Source organism: Athene cunicularia (assembly GCF_003259725.1).
Source record: "Athene cunicularia isolate RWA chromosome 7 unlocalized genomic scaffold, athCun1 chr7_part1, whole genome shotgun sequence".
Lineage (NCBI taxonomy): Eukaryota > Metazoa > Chordata > Aves > Strigiformes > Strigidae > Athene > Athene cunicularia.
Genome location: NW_020799107.1, coordinates 25,389,378 through 25,410,906, shown reverse-complemented (window position 1 = coordinate 25,410,906; position 21,529 = coordinate 25,389,378). Strand labels below are relative to the sequence as shown.

General features: G+C 44.3%; 1 protein-coding gene across 10 annotated transcripts in view; it reads right to left on the bottom strand.

Moving 5' to 3' along the window:
* Positions 1-20,421, bottom strand: part of SLC15A2 (solute carrier family 15 member 2) — a 79,449-nt gene extending 59,028 nt beyond the window's left edge. For 3 of the 10 annotated variants that reach the window (XM_026852822.1, XM_026852821.1, XM_026852824.1), the window contains exons 1-3: positions 5,633-6,049; positions 2,213-2,300; positions 1,460-1,601 (exon numbers count right to left, since the gene is read on the bottom strand). In XM_026852822.1, the coding sequence (XP_026708623.1) occupies positions 1,460-1,601; positions 2,213-2,300; positions 5,633-5,764 (362 nt within the window). In that variant the 5' untranslated portion in view covers positions 5,765-6,049. Of the gene's footprint in view, positions 1-1,459; positions 1,602-2,212; positions 2,301-4,523; positions 4,767-5,632; positions 6,051-20,294 lie in introns of those variants that run through there. The other 7 variants (XM_026852826.1, XM_026852827.1, XM_026852823.1 and 4 more) reach the window with 7 other exon arrangements.
* Between the last annotated feature and the right edge of the window lie 1,108 nt (positions 20,422-21,529).

Here is a 21,529-nt window from a genome sequence, read left to right as displayed (position 1 = left end):
GCATCTACAGGGACTGCTGCCTACATTCAACCTGCCTGACCAATTAGGCGTGTGGTTTCCCCATTACAAGTCTGGTTTAGATCCCAAGTACCTCTGAAGGACTGAGCTCATCTATCTGCCTCTCATGTCTTGGCGAGGGACAAGAAATCTGACTAAGAGCATCAGGCTCTTGAGTGTATTCTATTCCTTCAACACCTTCAGGACTAAGAGATGTCTATGTATTTATTTGCAGACTAGACACACAAAGAGGGAATGAAGGACTTGTTAGGACAGACACACTAGAAGCAGCCCTATGAGCTTGGAGTAGGGAAGTGGTCCTCAACACATCCAAACACTGGTTGCAACAGCTAATTTAGAGCCACATTGGATCATTCCTAAAAGCCCCTCTGATCTATTATCCTGTTCTTCGTATCGACCAGGGTCCAGCTACTACAGCAAAAGCCACCTCCCATTAAGTCACAGGGATTACTCCAGGGAAGGTCTCCCCTGCCTAAAGCACAAAAGTCCACCTAAGGATTTACCTTCTCACAATATCATGCTGCAAGATAGATATCCTCAAATACTAATAAACATTGCTAGGTGACCTTAAAAAGCCAAGTTAATAAACCCCCACTGTTATTTTTTTTATTTAAAGGGACAAGAGAATGACTAAAACTGAGTACAAAGAAAAAATAGCATTGATATCTCCTCAAGAACTTTCTGCTGGAAAGGCATATGGCAGCTGTTTTTTCCCTGTTGGGACTCTCCTGCCAGATGTGCTTAGTCCTAGAAAGAAGGGTTCAGCTGCAGTTCATCACTCTGACAGCCAGGACTCCTCAGACAACAAAAAAACATTGTCAAGCAAAGAAAGTCCTATATCCAGTTGCTCACCACCATTCTGGGGCAGATGATGGCCCCACAACTTATCAGTGGAAGGGATGACTGCCTAATTTACTCAGGGAAATTTTACCTTGTTATATGCTGAGGAGATGATTTGAGTGAACCCAGGTTTCTCTGGCATAAAAATGGGTGTGCTCACATATTCCCTGTGCTGTGAAAGCATAAGTATGTATAGTATAGTTAGTGACATTTCATCTGAAACTGCGATATCTAGAGGACAACACTGCTTCCTTACCATCTCTGAATCCTTTTCAGAAGCAGATCTTGGCAAGCTGAAGGGTTAATCACCCTCAGCTTCCTCAAGGTGGGTAAGGAAGAATAGTGGAGGAAAAGCATGCTTGTGACATTTAATTTGTTCCAACTTTGTTGTCTGTTGGCCCTTGGGTGAAAGAGGAGCACAGAACAGCATAAGCAAACAGCTCAGCTATTCATCTGTTAACAGAGAGAAGCTGACCTTCGCAAGCATGTGTTTGCTGCACTCTGAGCTAGCTCAAAACTGGGAGCACACACAGCACTGCCCTTGCACAGGCTGCATGCTGTAGATGTATGCTGCCTGAATTAGAGAGATGTCTTCACTTACTTGTATTTCCCCAGCCATGAGTCTGCCATGATGGCTCCAATGACAGGTGTGAAATAACATAGTGCAGAAAAGGCATGGTACACAGCGGTGGAGAGATTCTCATCCCAGTGGAAGAAGCTTAAGAAATATAGTGTCAGGACAGCTAAAAGGAAACAAGCAAATCACATCAGATAATCAATGTGTATCTCTGCAGGTAAGCAGGATCAGGGTGGCAAGAAAACCACTGATTTGTCTAGCAGCTATGAGCACTGTTGTGGAAAGATCTGTGCTTTCAGACCTGTTCCTCATAATCTCCAAGACAGCTAAAATGAGATATATGATTATCAGGAGTTCTTTGCTCATACACATTTATGTTTAGCTGGAAAATATATTTTCTAGCTTATCTTACCATAACCTGTAGTTCTGTTTATGTGCACTTTCTGTTTGCAAATTAGGTGCCTGTATGATTCAATTCCCAAACACACTGATTGCCTACAACTAGGAAAGATGTCACAGACTGGAAAATCAGGTCTGATACAGAGAACCATATAAAAGTTTAGACTGGAAGGTACATTTGGAGCTCTCTAGTCCCAACTTCTGCTCAGAGCCAGTGCAGCATCAATGTTAGGATACACTGTTCATACCTGCATCCCAAAATGCCAATTTATTTTGAAAGACAGCTGACACCACATACAACACAGCCCCAGAACACCAGGACAATGTGTACAGAAACCCAAGAATGGGAAAGTCACTTCCCAGACACAGGCCACATACCTCTCATGCCATAGTACGAGAAGCGCTCGCAGAACTCATTCACCACGATGAAGGCAATGCTTAGGGGATAGTTGGAGCCACAGAGTTTCTGTGGGAGACAAACGAGAATGTATCAGCTCTGTGAAAGCCTTCACTCCAGTGCCTGAGCGGTGGAGAGGAGTCCAGTCCAAAAAAATAATCACCCACTGCTGCTTGACTGACCTGTGGGTTGGACTCAGGAAGGAGGGGACCCCACACCTATCTTGCTTTGGTTAAGGCTCCCTGGTGAATCAGCCTGGACAACACGGGCCCAGTAAGGACTGCCATGGGGATTCATGGGCTGTCAGCAGCCCACCACGCTCATAGCTCCAGGAGCTCCAGTGGAAAGCTCCTACCGCCTCTCCACTGCAATGCGCAAAAACCCGCTGAGATGCAAAAACATCTTCGGATGCGTTTTCTCCTACACTTCACATAAAGCTACTACCCCGCCCCCAAAACTACCCCCTCTCCTAGTACCAGACCTTAGTAGTTAGTAGACCCCAGGGAGCTGTTGTCTGCCTTCATGTGAAGCTGTTCCCTCCTGTGAGAAACTCTCCTCAATCTCTGCACCTCCCTTGCACTGAACTGTGCCACCGCATTCACTGAAGCAGAAAGCATCAGCCCCGTGTCCTGCACTCCCTCAGGCATGGCATCCACTTCGTATTCCAAGAGCTCTGGCATAGCTATGGATAATTCAATTTATTAATCAAAACTAAACAAAACAGCGATAGGACTGTCAAACCTATCTGAGCATAGCCACTCTTTCACTGAATCTGACTTTACTCCAGCTAAAATCAGCAGTTTCCAAGTGAAATACAAGGCATTTAAACAGAGGAGTCTTGGCATGACCTTGCGTGGGCCTCCATCCCTCTTGCTACCCCACTGTGGTCCGAGCTAAGCAGCTTCCAGCTGCTTAGCTCCACTGCCTCACAACAGGGAAGAAGGTTTTCACAGCACTGCCCAGTCTCTGACAATTAGTGGGAGAGACAGGCTGACCATGCACTTGGTGAGGGATGGTGTGTGGGGGGGAAGAGTGTGATATTAGCAGCTGCATTTATATTAATCGTTTTAAATAGACATGGTATGGGCCACTGAAGTGAGATGAACTCTTCACATGTATTTCTGTGCCTCATGTTGGAAATAATGAATTCCTGTATTTCTTCCCAGAGTCCCAAATGCAAATACAGATACCAGAATAGATGTGTTTATTCAGGTTTATTTTACCACCAAGAGACCTAAGCTTATTTGAATTCCCAAAGCAATGGCATCAAGTTTAGAAGAGTCTATCTTAATGATGCTGTCTTGCTCAACGTTATACAAGAGCAGCAAAAGAGAATAGACTGGCTCGCTGCAAAAAAAGAAAAAAAAAAACCCAACCAAAACCCACTTTCCATTACTTAAGCCATAAAGACAAATATTTTTGTCCTCTTCTGTTTATATTTTACTCTTGCTATTTATGGACTGCCTTTTTATTAAGAAATACTTGGCCTCTTTGCTTTACTAGAGTAAATATGTAATTATCCATTTCATTTATTATTTACTCTGAAACCATCATGCTTAGCATATGGCTTGTAAGACAGAGTGGGCTCCCTTGGAAGCTGCACTGGGGCCTCCTGCTTTTAGACTAGCCTAAAAATGCTGGCATGCATAAGCTGTAAATGCACAAACACTCAGACATATGCACACATAGAATACCTTTCTCCAACAAGTTTTTCATAATAAAAAATAAAAGTCTTAAGAGGCAAATTGTGTTTCCTGTGGGTGCTTGGAGGTATTTTATGAACTTGGAAGTAAAATTGTGTAACATGGATATTTTTCTTCCCCTCTTTCACAGACCTCACTATCAGTACTCATGAGATTTAATAACATTTGATGGCGATGCAGAGCATGACTGTTCAAACCCAGATGGCCAGGTGTTGGCAACCCTGCTGCCTGAACTCACCCCTCCGCACCCGATGCACAAACCCTGCTGGATTTAGCTGCAGAGGTTTAAGGTATCACATGCCACGCTATGACCTGCAGTGACAGAAAACCTGGCACTGACCCATTTCAGCCACTCCTGCTCTAGGATGGGCACCTCCTACAGATGAGCAGGGGCAAGCAGAGAAAGGAGAGCAGAAGTGGTGACCTGCAAGCTAAACCTCCCCAAGCGCCTGAGCCAGGACCCTGAGTAAGTGCTTACAAACACAGAGCAATGACTTACAAGCAGTGGTACTTCCATCTGGCTTGTATGTCATGAAATGCATCAGCACATGCAGAAACCCTCATGTATTCTCTCCGCTGTATCACTGACCTGCCTGTGGCCTGCCTGGACATCCAAAAGTGGGCAGCTTTCATCCATGTGGAGAGCCAGATGCAGTTTGCTCGCTTTCGCGGAGGAGGACCTTGCTCAGCAGAGAGCCCCAGCAAAAGCAAAGAGGCTAAGCCTGGATTCATGAGCGCACAGATAGTCTGCTGTGTTTAGCTACCACTGTAAGCCTGGGATCTGCGGGATTATGGCACTCTTAAAGATACTGTGGAAGTTGATATTCTGTGTCTTTGGAAAAAAGAAAGGTCATTTAAAGTGCCAGCTACAGGAGACATTTGTTTTCACCTCTTCTTCTTGCTGACTAGCTGCAAAATGGGACAAAGATTAGTATTTCCCAGGAGCTCTGGATATCCAGTAGTTAATGTCTGCACAGTATTTAAAATTACAAGTTAAATAGTTGGCTTGCTAATGACATGACTGTGAGCATTAAGAGCAAGTATTACCACATTGTCCTGCAAGTCAAAGCCCTGTTCCCCTGAAGCTAATACAGTGTACAGTTTTTTAGGAGTCAAGCACTCAAGCAGAATTAGCTGGAAACCCTGCACAAACATCAAAGCTGTCAGGCAACAAAATATTCACGTGAATCTGGCTTTAAATCAGAGCCAAGGATGTAAACCTGAGGCTCTGGCACTACAGCTGGGCTCTGTAACACACATCAGTGGCCTGTCCTCAGTTCCTGTCCTTCCTTCTTCTTTGCAGCATCTGGGGACCCTTCCCTGGTGGGTTTCATGAAACCAAGCAAATGCAGAGGTCAACTCCCTCCCTCCCACGCACGACATCCCTCTCCACTTCAGAGAAGTCCTTTCTCACAAGGAAAGTAGTGTTCAGGAAAAAGCCAGCAGTCAAAACCCTTACCCTTTTTCCCAAACATTCAGGCAGTTCATTTTTTTTTCCCTTTAAGCTGTGCTTTCTTAACTTAATCAGGTTAGTGGAGGGATTTTTGCCTTGAGTTGTTAATGCTTATTTCAACCCTCTGCAAGAAAGGGTGTTTGTCTCTAGCCAGAGCACAACAGAGGAAAGAACAGAGAGATCTTGCAATGTTTAGAACAAGCTAAGCAGAAAGCAATGAAAAGTAAACCAGCTGTAACACTCACCGGGGATTTTTTCTGAACAGGGAAATCTCCTTTGGGGGGATCATCTCCTGCAGAAATAAAAGTGAACAAAGTTTCCTTGGATTCATTTCTCTGAAAAGCGTTCATCTCCCCTCTCGCCTTGTCTCCCACCATGCTATGTGGCTGTGGTGAGTTGACTGGGAAGATTTCCAACCTCAGGCATGAAGTTTGATTCAGTTTGAGTTAACCCTAATTGAGCACATTTGTGCAGCCAGAGCAGAAAGGGGAGGGAGATGCTACCAGGAAAGACAACTCCAGAGTTCAAGAAGAGTCAGGGAATGCAGCCTCCATCATTCACAGGTTGCGTCTGTCAGCACTTCATGGCATAGACCTCCTATTTGCTTGGCATGTCCCCAGCTATTGTACGTGCACCAGCCCAGCACAGCACTGTATGCTGAACAGATGTGAGCTGACTAAAATCCCAGGTCCCAGATACCCCTACAGCCTGCGGATTTAGGAGCAGAGCGTGCATCTCCCTCCCGATGTGGTAATGACAGGTTTATCTGCAGGGATCTTATTTCACTGAAAAGCCATACATTCATCCCAAGTCATAACTACTAAAATGCTCATCACACCAAGCCCTCAGACACTGGATGTCACGGATGCCTGCACTTGTGTTAAATCATCTCTTTGCTATATCAGGAGCGAAGTGACCCAGGGTTCATTTCTGCACTAATTCCCTGGAATGACCTTGCCTTTTCTTATGGGACAGTCTGACCTGGAGTGCACAGCCAGCACCCAGGAGCAACCCCAAATCCCGTCTCTACTTCCTATTATCCAAAAGGCCACCTCAGGTTTCCTTATGTGGCAAATGCATCCTACGCTGTGCTGGGAACCCCTGGATTCCCCCTGCAACTATGTGGGCTCAGGTCCCTACAGGTACCCTGTTGTCCCTCCTTCCATGCCCATGGGAATAGAGGAGCTCTTCATCAGTATTCTTTCAGTGCCAGTTGCAATTACAGAGCAAAATTCACTACCTTCCCATAAACCATCCTCAGTGGCTGCGGCTCTGCAGTTTTCTTGGCACAGTGAATGGGGTTTTTTCTTCCCCTTACATCTGGCTTTTTTAAAAGGCAAATGTTCAAACAATTTTCCCAAATATTTCTCCCTTCTCTTATCAGCAAAAGTACAGACCACAGCCAGAATCTGCAGTTGGTACAAGGAGTCTCCATAAACTCATCCCTAACTCCAGTACCGAGTCGCTGCTAGTGCTTGGGTATCACAGGAACCAGATTTGCAGTTGACAAATCAGGAAAGAGGCCTTTGCTCACACCACAGATCCTTAATCTGGCTTCAGTTATTGCTAAGGAGCCATAGAGAACACTTCGATAAGGGACTCAGATGTGAGAGTGCACAGAGGAAACCTGATTGCTCTCCACATTCCCTCATGTGCTCTGGCATTGCTTCCTCTGAAGATCCCCAGGGGTCCTGTTTCCCTCCTGCTAACTGGGCAGCTAAACATGAACCCTGAACTTCAGATGAGGCCAGAGTGGTCTACACATTTTATCCCCTTTTTCTTCTACAGCTGTGGCAACACAACAGTTTGGTACCTCCTCTGTACTGCCACAGACCAGCTCCTCATCTTCAGCCCTCCCAGTGATTCGCACACCTGCGCAACCTTGTTTTTCACCTGGATCACTTCTTCGGCGCCATGAACAGCCTCCAGGGAGCTAGGGTTTGTCACACCCATTTCATGGGCAAGAGTGACTCAAAAGCATACCCAACACCGGAGACAGTGCAAGGAACAGGACGCATGCACATTGGCCCTATTTCCTGCACCCCAGGTTAGCACATACTCTTGTGTCCTGCAAGTCTGACCCTGTTCTAGGGGCAGCAGGAATATTTCTGAGCCCTCTGGTGGTATCTCTTACTGCCTCAAGTATCTCTAGACAACTCCCAGTAGAGACCTGCTGTATCTGCCATGCACAGGCAAGCAGAGCAAACACAGCAGCAAGTTATTAAAGGTGTAATACAAAAGGGAGACAGAAAAGGTTTCACTATCCCTTGTGCAGGGCTGCCACACTGCTGCAATGTGATGCCTTAATATTTTCAGCATCCTGCAGCTGTATTTCCTCTGTGTGTAAACCGCCCCATGCATCACATAAGCTAAATGATTTTTTTTTTTTTAATACTAGCATGAAAAACCATATCAGTCAGTGGGATTAACATACTACTTGTCAAATACACTGAAGAGCTGTTAGACCATTAGCTGCCAGAAGGTCTTCTCAGACAGAAAGAGAGAAAAGGAATTCAAATATCTGGTAATAAATGGTAACTCATGACAAACAGCAAGAAGAAGTTAAGGAGAATAAATTTGCAAGCACCTCAGATACAAATGAATTCAGAGTAAGACTCGATAAAAGGAGACCTGTGTGGCCAGGCTGAAAATAAGGAAGGAATTGTACCACAAATGGAAATAAGGCGGCATTTCTGAAGACAAGTATAAACAAACAGATCAAGCATGGAGCGATAGAGGCTGCAAAGCTAAGGCACAAAATGAATTACAGCTAGCAGGGGGACACAAAAGGCACTAAGAAAAGGTGTTAGAAATGCTGTCAATATTGGAGAAAGTGGAAGGAAAATTAAAGTCTGTTATTTAAACTAGAAAACGAGCAAACAAAAGTTCATCCAGAGAAGACAGAAAAGTTGCGTCCTTTTTATTTGTCTTCACTAAAAAACTAAATTGCAACAAGACACATAACACCATTAAAATGAACCAGTAGGAAAATGGGTGAAATGAAACAAAAACTGCTTAAAGAATACTGGAAACCTCAAACATGATCGGATCATTAGAGCCAGATGAAGTTCACCTTCAAGCGCTAAAGGTATTATTGAACCACTTCCCTTGTGAAGGACAAAAGCAGGACAAGCACCATCACTGACTTAAAAAAGGCAGGTTAGGACAACCCAGGCATGTCCCTCCAACCAGAGAGATACTTGATTGCATAATCCCTTCTAAGCACCAAAAGGAGAATAAGGATTACAAACCAGCCATTTTGGATGGGAAAAAATGCTCTCAAACCAGACTGGTTTATCCTTTGGCAACAGGGTAAGTGGCAAAGCAGCTAGAGCAGCTGTGGATGTGATACATCCTAATTCTAGTGTCTCTAATGTCTCACAAAGAGGGTCCAGATGAAATACCCATATAGTGGGCAACCAGGAAATCCCTCTCAGAGTAGCTATCAATGATTCTCCATCAGATTAGGAGGTAGTGAAACACACAGGTCCTTAGCTTTTCCGTGGGCAAAGAGAACATCAGCACAGCCATTATGCTGCTCATGTTTGTGTCTAAAACCAGGATGGAGAAGCCTGGGGGAAAACAAGGTATGAATTCAAAATGATGTTGCTAAATGGGAGAAACCATTTTGCAGCTCTGGAATGAAAAATATGATATTCAGGGAAGACTACTAAATGCTAACCCTACCCATGGACAGGCAAAGCAGCCACAGAGACCAAATATTCTCCATTTGCATCGAGGATGAGATGAGAAAAATAACTTTATTTTCAGTAAAGAAGATTAGGGGATGCTTTGGGCTAAATTCCCTTTCTGCAAGGACATGTGGGCACTGGAACAGAGATGGCATGGCTGGGGCTGTGGGGTTCAGGCAATCCCTGAAGTCCAACATAAGAACATTTTAGGGACTGGCTAAATATCAGGTCCTGTTCCAGAGCAGGCAGATGGATGAGACGCCCTCCTGAATTTCTATGAAAATCAAGTGCTAAACAACTTCAACTGGTAAGCGTGGAAGTAAGGACTGCTTTCTGTAAAATTTCTTATTTTCTGAGTTATCCTTTATGCAAGTGGGGAAACTGAAGGATGATTCATGCCTAAATGTAATATTCAGCTACCAGATGCCTTGCATAGCCAGAAGTTCCCATGAATACATTTTCTGTGACTTTCAGTTCATCATTTAATTTTTTCTGGTTCCCAAATCCACAGGAAGACAATCTGCTTTTTCCCTTTGCATTTACAATCCTCACATTCTCACTGTTTCCTGATGCAGTACTATGCACATTAATCTGTTTATACTCAACTGATATCTTCATTTTTATCTGCATTCATCTTGTGGTACAATCCCTTCTTGGTTTTCAGCTCAGCCACACTGGTCTCTTATGACTCTTACTTTGAATTCATCTACACTGGCCACACTTTCATAGCCTTTTTACTATATCTGTATTTCTCTCCTATTTCTTTCCAAGATAAGGTTATAAGAAGCTAGATGAATGTGTGCCAGCAACACTTCGGGCTTAATGATCTGGCTCTGGATGGCAAGATAAGCTCTCCAGGTCTCTTCTGGCTTACTTTCTCCAATTCTTTGATTACAGGAAAGAGCATGGCTTAACTGATTTAGACAGATCAAGACTGGTTTCCATTGCCTACAAACTTCTCTCATACTTTAAAGTAATTCAAGAATATGCTTTATCAAATCACTTGAACAACCAGGAAAATATGCCAGTCTCCAGACCTGCATCTCTGCTCTGTTCACCAGCCCTTATAGACTGAAAATTGTAAAGTTATTTAGATTAATACCACTAACAATATCAAGTACCTAATCCGTATTTAAGAGCCTGTCATCTGGTCTCAAGTCAACCTGTAGCAATCAGAGAAATTTCTCATCTCTCCTGGTGCCTTTTTGCCTTCAGTGTCTTCTGTGATTAGCAAGAAGAAATCTTTTTAAAGATTATCTCACCAGCTTGGGTTTCCTTTGCAGCCTGCAGCACGCCATCCCCCTCTGCCATGTCTGCTGCTTCCTGTGCATTGCATGACCCCAGCTCTGTTGAGCCTGAAGATGAACGCCGTTGAGCAATCCTGGCTCGCTTTCACCCTGTTGTTAATGTTTTACTTCACAACAACAGTCCTTCAGTTACCAATAAAAGAGTTAAACTTTCATTTACTTTTGTTCTGAAGTCCTGTCTGCTCAGCTCCCAAATGTCATAGGGAATCTGCCGTTCTCCTTAAATACAGCCTGTAAGGCTGCATGGCATCTTTCATGGATATTCACGATCAATCACTTCGCCCTGCAGCTACACTATCTTTCAATAGAGTTATTACTTCTGGATGAGGGCAGGGACTGGACCTGTGACTAGACGGGATCTATAGCTGGCCATAAATCCAAACTTGACACTGTACACCAGCTACAGAGCTGGCCTTAACTGTACATGTCTTTTAGTAGTTGAGGTTGTGAGAAGACACAGCATTTCATCACCTTATGACAGACTTCAGTTCCTGGTTCTTCATGTGCCACACAGGAATGCAGACATAACATCAACATGCCATTCTCCTAGATGCTTTTTCACCTTGAAGTCATGGGTTACCTGAAGGAGGATCAACATTTTTTCGACCACATTTCTGCTGTTTATTCCTTTCTGCTTTTCCCCATGACCTCCTCTAAACTGCTAGGAATTTCTTACAGAGAGGTTCTAAGGCATCTCCTCTGCAGGAGAAAACCCCAGATGTTTTCTGCAGATACAGAAATGGCTCACAATGACATTCTGTGTATTCATCAGTAGAGCCATATGGGGTCTCCATCACCACACATCATGGCCCTGAAGCCACCTGCATCCTTTCCCTCTTCATCACACCAAAATCCTAGTCCCACCTGCTCCATGGCCCCATATCTCTCATCACCACCTCAACACACAGAATACAGTCAAGGCTACAAAGAAGTATGCAGTTCCTAATTATATTAGCTGAACAAAGGTTGTCCCAGGGGAACTGGTCAGGAGGACTAAAAAGATGCATTGAGAGACATCTGAACTTTACTGTGAGGAGAAGCATGCAGCAATAGCTACTTCTATGTACACGGTCTGAAGTGAAAGAAAGAACAACAGGACAAACAACTCATAAAAAGGTGATGGTAAAGTGTAACTAAGTGGCTTGTGAAAGGAGGATTGAAGCAAAACTTTAATTATGGCTTGAAAGGGCAGGCTATTCACACATGATATGTTAAAATAAAGAGATGGTAAGAAGGATTTAAATCCAGAGTGTAGGATGTATGGCCAGGATCCAGGGGGTGTTAGTCATATTATAAGAAGATGTACCATAGATAAGTACAAAGCACAGCATGGCAAAGCTAACAGTATGAGACTCTGGGCAAGCACTATGAAAAACAAGCAGAAAAGAAGTATAGGCACTACATGCCAGACAATGCAATAGAAAAGAAAAGCTGGAGGGAGAATAGTTGTTGGGAAGAATAAAAAGCTTTACTTGGTAATGCTTGTGACTTCTGTTAGAAGATTAGGAAGAAAAAAACCCAACACATCGGCAAAGGGCTTTTATTTCCAAACAACTTTTTAAGAGGCTGTCATAGCATGGAAAAACTAGGATTCTTCTCTTCATTGAAGGGAATGTTCAAGCAAAACACAGGGAAAGATAAAGCTAATCAGCTGAGGCAGGAAATGGACAAAAACCAGCACAAACAAAATGCAACCACAAAATTAAACTACTTTCTAGGCCCTCAAGATGGGAGTATCACAAAACCACTGCAAAAATTGGCAGTTGTCTCCAGAATAAGACTTGTGGTCTTTTGAAACAGACCACTGATTAACAGTAAGCAAATAAGTAAGCAAGGAAGGCTTAAGTTATTGCACAGAAAATCAGCAATAATTTAACTATTCAGGCTATCAGTAAGGAGATGGGCTAAATGACCTCCTGAATTCATTTCCTGCTATTTTCCCCTCCAGTTCTAAGTTGTACTTGATGCTATGGGATAAGGTACCATACACTGACTCTGAGCTGACTGGAGCATTGGTTTCAGTAAGTTCAAGACAGAGAAAAAGGACATCCAGGTGCCCAGGCAATCTGGACCCATGGGAATATGTCCAGTTCCTGTAATGTTTCTGTGTTATGCACTTCCTGCTTGGCCTATGTTTCCCCTTTATAACAATTTAAAGCAGTTTAGAAATGCTGCCCACTTCTTAGAGACAGTCCCTAGTTAATACAATAACTGGGTTTACTCTTTACACAGGTATGTAAAGTCAGCAACTGAGTGCAATGAAAAAAAAAGTCAAGGAGAGTCAACGGAACGTGTACAAGGGCATGTGAGCTCAGTTCCTAACACACACAGTGCTGCTTGACTCATGAGGGTGGAAGTCATCAATTCTGAATGTCTTTTTTATGCCCCTAACAAACAAGGTGTGTAGGCCCTCCGAAATCCAATACCACATCTGTCTGGCTCAGGTATAATTTAGGCTCTCTGTTCAAAACCTCTGAATAACAGAGAGCACCTGGAAACGGAAAAACCTGAAGGTTTGCCCAGTCCACTTGCCTGGGGCTGTGGCTGGGTCATACCCTTCTTGGAGCAAGGCAGCAGGAGGTCCCTGCAGCTGAAAGAAAGATGGATGTGGTGTGGCAGAAGTTTGGAAAAAGTGCTTGAGGACTGTTTGGTGTCCCAAGAACATTTTCTTCCTGATGGTATCAGAAGCAGGATCTGACAGTGCCTTTTGGCAGCAGGTCTCAGGGAATTTCACTGAGCAGGTATCAGTATCTTCATTTCAGAGATGAGCAAAAGATGGAAGTACCATCCTGATGAAGGCAAATTCTGCTGAAACATCTTGCATGCAAGGCTAGCAGTCTATCCATTAAACTGCCCTGCCTGCAGTATTATCACAGCAAAGAAAAAACAGCTACTGATTTATTCTGCCACAGGCTCTGAGGGATAGCTCAGCTATTGAAGACATCGTAGTTTGCAGCAGCCTTGGGTCTGGAGGAATGCTGAAAGACAGTCACATGCAGCGTCTCAGTCATCCCTTGGGTGCACTGCCCTCCTCTCCATGCTCACTTCCAGCCTCTAGGTTAGATGCTGCCTTGGGAGCTTCCTCTTCATGTGCTGACCCCTCAGCTGGCCAGTAGCTCCTTTCGGGTGGCAAGTCCCACACCCTCTCTCACCCAGCTCTGGAGTAAAAACCTGCTTTTACTCACTGCTAGCCTGTCCTTCAGCAAAAAGCAGCTGGTAATGAGAAAGCAGGAATCCTGTAACTATTCCTTGCAGCCAGCTCACAGGGATGCCTGGCACCAGGGGGTCTATGGGGCAGTGGAAGACGGGGCATGGCTACAGCATGTGGCAGCAGGACAGGACCCTGGGGTTCAGTTCTGTATACGCTACTTGTCAGGCGCCTTGAGCACATATTTCAGGTTTCCTAGCCTTAACTCTGCTGGCCATAAAACAAGAGTCAAGCAGCACTAATCTGCTGTATATCTGGCACAAATGGTTTAATTCATTAATCCAGCTACAGAACTAGAAGAATCTCAGGGAAGGCATTAATTTCAGCTTTTCCAGTTTTTTCCATGCACCCACAGTAACAGTCTGATTGTTTTACTCTTTGTAAGCTCCTCTGAGTCAGAAGACATAATGCACTGCACAATTTAAAATCTCTGCCACCGCCGAGCGGGTATTCTCACCATATTCCCAGCCCACAGCTGATTTTTTGGCTACAGCTTCAGTTAGATTGCCTTGTGTAATCAGTATTTCATCAGGGCAAGCTGCCAGGGACAGAGAACATGTAAATCCCCAAAATACCTCTGTTCTGATAAAAAAACTTGCAGATCTAATCCAGATTGATCTCAGATTTCCAGCAGTGACCTCTCCCAGATGCAAGCACAAACAGATATGATACAACCTTCTGCATTCTAGGGACTGTCATTTCCACTGAGATGTTAATCAGATCCTCCTCAGCCAGCTCCCTCCACTGCCATACCAAGGGTCAAGCAGATCAGGGGCTCATCCAAGATTCATTAACTCTGGTTCCCTGCATTTTCATAACGAGCTTGCAGTGCCATCCATTCTTTTCAGCCTCCCACCACAGCGACCATGGGGATCCATTTGCTAACATAGTGAGCATGAGTAGCTCTCACCAGCTCCAGCAAGACATGCAGTCATGTGGGTTTTCCCTGCATCAGGTCCCAGAGAGACTGGCACAGAATTAAGAGACCTTTTCACTTTTTAAACATTCATCTGAACATACAGCTTTTGGGTCTCCAGGGACCCTGACACTTTGTAGCACAATTCCTTTTGTCCTGGCCCTCCCGTGCCTAGGGCAGTCTGCTCTCCACTGGCACTTGTGGCAAATCCCCTGAGTTTGGTGAGTGGAAAAGTTATACTTGTGTAGGATGAAGAATTAATCTGTGCCTCTTCGTCCTTATGCTAACTTCAGTAAAGTCGTCCACTTTTCCTAGGAGCTGAGTGGCATTTGATCCACCTGACATAAGTAGGACCAGGGGTGCTCAGCCTTTCCCAGATGCCGCCACCCCCCCAGCACATGTTAACTTCCCTCTGCTCAACATGCCTTTCTTCCAGAAAGAAACTCCTCTGTTTCAGTAGCTTAACTGGAGCGCATCTTCTGGCTATGATCAAATACTGAATCAGGCACTTGCTTTAACCCACCTTTTCCCAGACTGTCTCCTTCCTCCTGGGATCTTGCATAGAGTTTTGCCCATCACACAACAGCCAAGTCCTGCATTACATACCTGCAAACACTCTGCATGCTTCACTTGTGCAAACAGCAACCCTGAACACAAATGTGTTTTCCCATGGCCACAAAAAAACCACCCCTAGTGTTTTCCAGCCTGCGGCCACCCAGAAGCTATGGAGCGGTGCTGAACGTGCAGGGCAGCAGCACGGCACACGCCCAAGCAGCAGGCAGTGGTGGATGTTGCTCTCGCTGCCCCCACAGACCACCAGAGCCTTGCTGGCTTCACCAGGAGCAGAGCCAGCCCCATGTGTTTTGAGTGACTGCAGACACAGGCTCAGAGCATGAGTCCTACACAACAGCAGGAGGTTTAAAGAAGTCAAATTAAGCCACATTCGCTCTTCAGGCTACTACATTCACCTCCAGCCCTTCTGCTTTCCTAATCTATTTCTAAGCAGCTCCTGGTACACTGTAAGGATATAAAGGCTCTGTAGATTTCCAGTATCTTCCTGTGGTGAGCTATCACAGGTCCTTCTTTATATTTATTACTCACCAGCAGCCAATCCAAGCTGTATCTGAGCAAAGCAAAATGCTCAGACCTAGCAGCGGTTTCACTAGTCTCAGCACTTGTTTTCTTAAACCTATTTCCCTGGAGAGGATGTCTGCCTGGAAAACAGGGAAAAGCTCATCAGCTGCAATAGCAAGATGGGAATGGTACACATACGTTGTGAGGTACCATAGGCATGTACCAGCTACAGCAAAAGTTTCTAGATGACGAAGATGTGCCCATTCAGGTCAGTTATTATATCCACTGTGGTCTCATCAGTGGTGCATGACAAGGGGAGATGGTGTTTTCACCCCAGTTGATGAGCAGCAATGCTGGGGATATGCTGGTATAGGCTTTCTACCACCCCTTCCATCTCCTGTGCCCACAGCTGGCATGCCTTCACTGCTTGGCATTCAGCCTTTAGATGTCTCCAAATGCTTCTGTATAGTCCTTAGTAAACAGAGGAGAGCACACTGGTACTCATTGACAGAGAAACCCATTAGTGGCAACATCTATTAGCTTTAATAAATCCACACCAAAACCACAATCCCCTTTTCCATGACCTCCAGCTATGCTTAGGCTACATGAGAAGATCTAGCCATGCCAGTCCTTTAAGATGCAGAGGGCCACTCGAGAGGTATATATTCAATTGTCTTCAAAGAACCTTTGAGTGCTCAGCAAGTTGCAAGAGATTTGTTTATAGAAATAATCACTCTCAGAAGCAAAGTGTACATAGCACTTTTCCTCTAGCTCCCATTCAGTTTTAGCTCTAACAATAAATCACTAAAGAAATTCAACATGGAATAACTTAGCATTGTACTCATCTAGAAATATTTCTTTGCAGTATAAACTCAGATTAATATTCATTATCTCCAAGATAAAGACAGCTAGAAATAATTTGAGGGAATAAAACCAGTTTTCAGCATTCCTGACACTTCCTATTGTTAACAAACAGACGATCTTATAACAGTAAAGTCAGAGGAATAATTCCTCTCTTATACTAGATCTGATTGACTAGACATGACAGATGGCGTTTTTATTACTTTCCGTCTTTATGCCATTCTAAAAGAGGCCTCATCTAATGCAGCCCAGGCTGTGTTTTGAGTCTTAACCTCTCAGATAAGCAAACCCTGTTTCATCAGGTTAATGGATCCTTACTTGATTCAGGAAGGCAATTTTCCTTAAAGTTATTCTAATCAAGTGCTCAGAGCTCAAATTGTCCTGGCTGATTGACTGCCAGCAATGGGTAAATCTTTCTACTAAGGACCATATTTATTTTCAAAGAGGGAAAACAAGTTATTATTATTATTATTACAGAACCAATTCTACCCTGTATCCAGCGACTTCTCAAATAGTGGCTTTTACTGCAGTCACAGAATTAAAGATAAATATAAAGTTAATGCAGCCTTCCTCTCAATAGTTTTATTAAATAACAGGCAGGAAAGGAAAATTAGAGAGAGATGGCATGCTGTCTACTGACACCCCCTCAATTAACTGCCCCTGTGGTAATAGCATCTGACCCTCATCAGCACAGACCCCTTCAAACACAGGCTCACTCCAACCTGTCTTCCTGCATCAGCCTCCACATTGAGGGCTGTCAGCCCAAGTAACTTTGCCACCAGGCTGGGAAGAAGTGACAGAGGACTAACCACCTTCTAAAAGAAGAGCTCTGAAGGAAAACCAGTGCCTCGAGGAAGCCCCCTCCAAGTCCCATCTCCAGTGTATCATCTGGCTCTGCAAGCACAGTTTGGTGCCACAGCTGCTCGGGAGCACAGTGACAGCCCACATGGCCATAGGGATCACAGCACCCTGCTGCCTTGGCTCTTGGTTGACTCAAATCACTCTGCCAGCTGCAGGGCTGTCCAGACCACCCAAAGAAGCAGATGGGAGATCCAGCCTCTCCTACTCTCTCCCACCTACTGCAAGACTGGTCCAGCAATTGTAAGGACAAGGGAAAAAAGCAACCATCCCAAGGTTGTGTGTAAAACCAGCCACAGAAACAAGAACTGGGCCAACAACTCTGGGATGATTGTTCAGTTAGTGCCTTTACTTCTCAACACACATATTACCTTTTCACACAGCCTCACAAGCAGAATTTATAGCCCCAATGCCCCATCAGACATTCAGCACTGAATTTCCACCTCCAGAAAATCTGACCCCCATGAGCCTCAGCTGGAACTTGTAGGGCAAGCAAAACAAGCTACTTAACACAAAAACCATTTTCTTTGCCATTTTCTGAGCAGCTGAGTTGCCATCTTAAGTTATTGATGCCTCAAATGAAATCATCATTCTCAGTGTTTTTTAGTGTTTAGTCAGGCAGACTATTACATTGTGATATCAAGGCAGGCATCTTTAAAACAGTGATTATTCTGCAGAAACAATAAAGATGCTAGAGAATACATTAACTCTTTCATTCTTCAGAAGGAGTACAAGTCAAGGAGATGTCAAGCTGTGATAAAAGAGGAACACGGAAACCCATATTCTCTTCCTCTTTGTGACACAAACCAGCCCTTCAAACTTGTTCTGGTTATGCCCATAAACCAGAAAAAAAAGCCACCCAAGATCTCAGGATACTCCATTTACTGAGAACTCACAGTATTTACATTCAAGGGCAGCATTGCAAATACAACCAGGAAGGCAACAGGATAATAAGAAATAGCTAGAGAGCAAGCAGCTCTTATGCATGCTGCAATCACACTACAACAGCACTGTTGTGCTACACAAATCTGAGAAACAGCTACTAACCCCTGTGCCATAAGTCTGACACATCACTCTCAAGGAGCGTTTGGCAAACCCAGCCCCCACAGTAACAATGCCCAAACAGACCAGTGGGACACACTGCCTTTTCAACTGCCTTTCGCCATCACCACCCAGGTACAGCTCAGCTGGGGCCACAGATGTATGTCATTATATTAATTATCCCATAATTACTTGGTGAAGACCCAAATCTCATTAACTCACACTCTTCCTCATCTCAAACAGAGTTCTTTCCATGTTTAATTCTGTAGATATTTTAATTTTCTATTTTTGAAATGTCCTTAAGACACAGAGGAGTATGAAAGGTTTTATCCGTGTCTTGAAGCAGTGGCTGCAACTTTCTGCTTAGCTTAGACTGAGGCTGGGATTTGGGTGTACAGGAGGAACCCAGGCACAAGGAAGGGAATTTCAAAGCAATGTAGGGGAGAGTCTCAAAAGATTTCCACCATTATGAAATCTGACAAGATCAGTCATTCTTATCATGTTGGAGAACCCATTTTGAGGCAAAAGCTTCTGACAGAATTTTAATTTTTAAGACTTCTGGCCTCATTTGGATTGGAGAGGGGATATGGTCTGTTCCAGGCTTGGATGCCAGATGAAAAGGGTGTGTTTGAATAAGAGGCTCTCAAAGCAAAGCCAGAAAGTAAGGCTGGGCTCAGGCTCAAGGATGAAAAGTTCCCAAGCTTTCTTAACTGTCTCTGTTTCAGGCCCTCTCGTGTAGCCTGTCACATTTAAAACACACAGCACGCTTCACAAGAGGCAGCCTTTCAAAATAGTGTTCTCCTTGAATAGTGTTACAGGGTTGATTGCAGACACCTTTGGGCTCAAAGCAGTCACCATTGGAAATTGTTCAGACAGGGGATCAATAGAGGGGCATAACATAAAAAACATGGTACTTGTGGAGACAGCCCTGAAACTGTCCCCACAGTCAAACAATCCCAGAAGAAGTAGGCATCCATCCCTGTTAATTACTGCTGGGAAACAAGGCAGCAGAGCAGCAGGAGGAAAAAATGAACTTGATTCTTACTAGGTCTTACTGCTACACCAGTTTTTTAAACGAGCAGTGTATGGTGGAGAGAACGTCTCCCTGATCCTGATGCAAATCCCCATACATTGGGTGAATGGACCATAAGCAAAATTCAGCCCCATCCAGTTTCCAGTCTCTGGGAATAGCTGACTCCAGCTGCTTTGAAGAGACCCACAAATAGGCTCCACAGCTATCAAATAAGCTGCCCCAGTAGGTTTCTCATTGCCTTTATTGAGTGTTGGGTCAGACCTCGTGCACAGAAGTGTCTGTGATCAATGAACCCATGATTTGCTAGTTCTGCCCAAGGGCTTATTCACAGTTAATCCAAACCAACTTGATTCATGAAACTGGCTGGAAATCTCATCAGAACAGGCTTTGCAAAGAGATTTCTGGCACTTTTGCTTCCAGCATTGGCTGAAAATAAAGCAAAAAGAGACTCCAGCCTCCTCTGAGTTATTTTGTCAGATCTGGAGATGGGTGATTAATTCACAAAAAATAATAGTAGCTTGCTCATTTTCTGCCTTTTGCCTTTTTCCCCCTATGAACAGAGGCAGTTTTTCCTTAGGTTTATTTGTTTTTCAGAACTATTTGTCAAGTAGTTTCTGCAAACAATTTCAGGTACTTCGACAGCATTAGTGATCTGCAATATAAGCAGGCACAACAGGACACATAGGTTACATCGTACACTTCAAGACTTTTTCACCCGGATAAGCATACATCTTAGAAACAGGTTCGCAGTGCAGATTTCCACAACTCTGATTCTGAAGCTCTTTCATGGATATTTTGGACAATTGCCCCAAAACAGCCCATTCCCAAGACATTCCTCACACGACATCTGTCTGCTCAATCACTCCCAGCCAGAAAACACAGAAAGAACAGGAATACAATCAAAGCACGTTACTTACGGAAATATCCGCAGCAAGTCTCAAAGAAATGTGTTGGTGGAGTGTCCCCAGATGGAAGGATTTCCATGGAGGAAGCAGTGAAGTGATCCAATACAAAAAAAGAGCACTTTGAACTGTTTAAACTTCAAGATGTGTCTGCAATGGATGTAGGGAATGAGTATAAGGTTATTTCTTCTTGTATCCACAGCAGCACTTGTATACCATGGTGACGGACAGAGAACAAATGGTGAAACAAGCTCTTGGCCTCACAGTAACATTGTTCTGTTTGTTGTCCCTGAAGGCTTTCAGTTAATCTTCATCTGTGGGTTTGGCCACAGAAATGTACTGCTGAACCTCCCCTCTCTGATTTCTGTATGCAAACTTCTTGAGGATTCATTAACTCTTTAATTCATCATTCATGTATTCCAGGGGAGTCTTTCATATTTTCTGTACCACTCAGTGCTTTTGTAAGTGTAGAGTTATCGGTGGGGTCACTTTCTGACTTGCAAGTGCTCCAGAGAAGGGCTCCTGTAGAAACAGCTGGGCCTAGAGGGGAGATAGACAGCTAAAACAGGAATTGTGTTGGAGCTAGTTTGGCCAGACCTGGTCTCTCCCAGCCCTAGAGCTTCGTCCTTTTTTCACATTCCCTGTTGGGGAACAGAAAGCAACTCAAAGGATTTGGCTGTATCAAGCCAATTTACCAAAAGTGATCAGCAGTCAGAACTGATGCCGTATGTTTTCAAGATTATAATCAGCTTAATGCCTAAACTTAGATTTAGGCTTTGGTGAATAGCAAGCAGGAGGGAAACTCGCTGTACAGACTACTCAGCTCCTCCAAAAAGCCAGTCATCCTGTGAGTGCTGAACACTTCTCAGGCACCACCACTTTCTACACATACAAGAATCACTTTGCCATTTAAGTGATGCTTGCAGTGAAGTAGGAGCAAGCCAGGCAGGTAGAGCTGTATTCCTTAGGCAAAGTAACCTGGGTTCTTTAATTGCCTGAGAGAGAAAGGAAGTTTTAACTTTCTTCAGCCTTGCCTTCATAATCCACTGTAAAAGTGAAATTTGCTGCTGCCCAGAGCTGGCATGCTGCAGAAGGACAGAGCCTGATATAGGTGGCCAGCTGGCCATCTATGCAGGCACCCCATGCCCCCAACTCCACAGCACCCAAGTATTTCAAAGGCACCAGCAGCTCCCTCTCAGTTCAGGCACAGGACTCCAGAAAATGCAATTATTTCAGCCAAAATGCTCAGG